Raw genomic sequence first — 3,570 nt, 5'->3', positions numbered from 1 at the left:
TCATGTTCATCTTGTGGTCACTCCCCACTTTGCTGTGGGGGCCTCAATGTGCCTCCCCTCTTCATAGACGTACCTGCAGGAAGCTGGGAGAGCTGCTTTCCACCGCTGCCTGGGGCTGTATTCCTGGCAATGTGCAGTGTGTGCGTGCACACCCATGCATGTCTGTGCCTGATCTCCCCCCACCCCCCTGCATCCTGCTCCTTGAAGGCTGAAACTCTGCCAGCCTGCAAGGGGAAACCTGCCGTTTCCTGCATTTTTCCACAGTGAATGGAAAAACCAGATACCTGCACGATACTGAGAATCTGGGACCAATGCTGTCCTGGAGTCATGCAGCCTGGGACTGGGACTTGATGTTCCCGTTTTGTGACTGTACCACCCAGTTAGGGACAGGTGATAACCCTACCGTCTTCCCAAGGTGGGGGGGAGGTTGGGCCCTTGGGCCCCGACATACTTGGTGCCTATAGGCAGGACTGCAGAAGGAATTTCAGATATGGGCAGGACCGCAAAGAACCTGGATATGTAGGAAACACTATTGCAAATGTGTGCTCCTGATTAAATACAAAGGAATCTGTGTTTACCCTATAAAGTTCTAAATTATAGTATCAAGAAATACTTCCAGCAAGAGGCTGCTTTTTGTAAACCTATGCTTGATGCCTGCCCTTTTCTTGACCACAGCTGCACAAAGTTACAATGGATAAGAAATGGAGTAGACTAACCCAGCATTGGTGTCTCCATTTTAAAAATGATATTGCAGAAGAGGTTTGGAGAAAAGTGGTGAAAATAATCCAAGGCCTGGAAAATGCTGTTCTGAAAAGATGAGGATTGTTTACTGTAGAAAGCAGAAGAGGGAACGGGACACGATGAAAGTCTGAGTTACAGTATTTCAGTTACATTCTTAGTTCTGTTTAGTTTGTACTCAGCACTCCCTTACAAGGAGCATTCTTATATCTTCTAAAGATTCGTAAGTTCTTATATGCAGTTCACTATGACTTTGTATTCCAAGTCATTGGTGATATCTTTTATATGCTGTTAACTGTCACCTAAATCAGCAAAGGAAGAACAGGAACTGCTCTTTTATTTGTATTAAAATGCAAGAACAGGGCTAGAAATGGACATCACTAAATGAAGCATATCGACTGTGCCAGCACAAAAGACTTTGCCCATTGCTGTGCAGCACAAACAGGCAAGACAGTGGGCAACATGTTTTTCTGGGTCTTGAGGAGCCTTGTCTTGCAAACCTTATAAATTCCTGTGCAGGATCAGGCCCCTCAGACTCTGGGATCTCCTGCCTGACTTTTCCCACTTACCAGTATGCTCTCCCAGGATCTCTGGGGCACTTCCTGTTAAGCAGGGTAGGTTGGGCAGGTGCTCCCAGGGCTTAAGGGCCCTGATCCTGCTTGGGAATTCCTAGGTCTCTCAAACCCCCAGAACACCTTCCTGGGGCAGCTGGAGAGTGTGGGCAGCTTTGGGCTGCTGGTGCTCTCCCATCGCAAAGTAAACAGACATTCACTGCTGAAGAGTGGCACAAATTGGTATCACCTTTGTCATGGTATGACGAGCAATGTAGACATCTTCATGGTGGCACAAAGACCAAGCAAACATTTTTAAGGTGGCACAAAATGAACAAAAGTGACAAAAGGCCTTATCTCTTTCCACCCCTAGGGATTGGCTGGTGGAAGTGAAAAAGCTGCAGATTAAAAACAAAATGAATGCAACATTTAACTGCACAATGGAAGTTGACCCAGAAAGTAGAATCCAGGAACTTGGCATGTTTCCAAAAAAGTTGATTACTAATCTGGTTATCAAGACTATCCAGTTACATCTCTTCTAAAGCTTCACCCATGAATAAATTGCATGTTTCAGGGTTTAAGGTGTTCTCTTATACGTCAGGATACTTGGGTAGCTGGGGGAAAGGGAGGAAGAGGCAGGGAGAGTAAGAACTGATTATTCCATGGCTGCATAATGTAGGGTTCTTCTGAAACCTTTGTTTCTGGGCACTGTCAGATGCTGTACTAGATGGAACTCATCTGATCAGTTTCCCGTGTTTCTGAGTAAACGTTGCAATGTTTTGCTGCTGCATAAGAAGCTGGTAGTCAAGGAGACTATAAACAAAAGTGAAAATCTACTGCTTGCACTGTAAGTAATGCGGCAAAATAGTTTAACAATAATGTATTTCACTTTTTACTAATCTATACTCATAAATTTGATCTTGCTGCTAGGGTGACTAGACCTGTTTCTTAATCTGAATTTATCTTTTGAAACATGCAGATAATTTGGTACATTTGCTCAGGAGTAGGGGAAATTTACATAACTGATTACCTTTGAATACAAGCTATAATGAACTGTGCATAACATTTTTAATTTATGAATCTTTATAAGATAAAGGAATACATCTTATAAGAGAAAAAATGTTGAGTGTGAAATAACAAGATATAATGGCCTAATGCCAAACGTACTTTTAGTGGGAGAAGGTAGAGATTACTGACATGAAGAAAATGATTGCAGGGTACCTCCACTAGAGAATAATAAATGAATGTCAGCATTAGTTGGATCCAAAACAATCTGTCCATAAGTCTGTCTTATGAAACTTACCAGCAACACGCAATTTCAGATTTATTTCTAACTTCAATAAATGATTGATACATTTCTTTATACTTATAGCAAACTGCAAGTTTGTCCAGTTGGTCTGGAAGCTTCATCATGGAAGACAGTGTATCTAATACTCTAAATAACCTTGGGGAGCAGACAGGCGAGTTTTATAGCATGGATGAAGCCCAGGGTGCTTCTCTTCAGCAGAATTCACCGACCAAGTACTTGGCTGTGGAGGCAAATGCAGTGTTGTCATCTTTACAGACTATTCCAGAATTTGCAGAAACACTAGAGCTTATTGAATCTGTAAGTCTGGATATGTGTGAACATTTTCTTCTCTTTTTTTCAATAAAGATGTAATGTTTGAATATTAAATGTTGTGAATTACCAATTAAAGTGCTAAGTACATAGAATGCATTTCAATTACATTATATAGTTCTTGTTAAGTATGGTTTCACTTGGATTGAGCCCTTGCTTTGTTAGCTGTCATGCGTTTAAAGCTCTATATAGCTCTCTATTGATCTTTGTCTAAAATTCTAGGATTTTCCCAAGAAGTATAGGAAAAATAATTTATCCAGAATATAATAAACTTTTAAACTATAAGCCCTGATATAAAATGTAAATGTACAACTTGGATTTAAATACCAGACATATTTGGTCATTAGAACCAAGAAAACAATATCAGCTGTATCATACTACTTCTATCCTGACCTGTAATGTATATTAAAAAATATAGGGTGGATGAGGGGATGGGTAGAGAATGAAGTATAAATGAAGGTTTAAAATGTTTTTTGTGTGAAAAGTTATACTAAACAACAGTGTGAATTCTTCCAGTGAATTATGAATGGTTTAAAAATCTTGAGTACCATGTAATCTCAAATTGAGAGAATCTTGCTGACCTGAAATGTTATGAATGCAACTTTAAGGTCCTGAAATTCCTGATTATTTTTTTTTGGGGGGGGGGGGGGGGGGGGGGGGGGG

At 40.7% G+C, this 3,570-nt stretch overlaps 1 protein-coding gene across 1 annotated transcript in view; it reads left to right on the top strand.

The window, feature by feature from the left end:
• MYBL1 (MYB proto-oncogene like 1) overlaps positions 1 to 3,570 on the top strand; it is a 59,393-nt gene that overhangs the window by 33,634 nt on the left and 22,189 nt on the right. The window contains exon 9 of the mRNA XM_019527749.1: positions 2,662 to 2,895. Within this exon, the coding sequence (XP_019383294.1) occupies positions 2,662 to 2,895 (234 nt within the window). The remainder of the gene's footprint in view (positions 1 to 2,661; positions 2,896 to 3,570) is intronic.

This window comes from Gavialis gangeticus, unplaced genomic scaffold (genome assembly GCF_001723915.1).
Source record: "Gavialis gangeticus isolate Ggan-Ray unplaced genomic scaffold, GavGan_comp1, whole genome shotgun sequence".
NCBI classification, from domain to species: domain Eukaryota; kingdom Metazoa; phylum Chordata; order Crocodylia; family Gavialidae; genus Gavialis; species Gavialis gangeticus.
The sequence above is the reverse complement of the archived record's forward strand: the minus strand, read 5'-3'. Positions and strand labels throughout refer to the sequence as shown.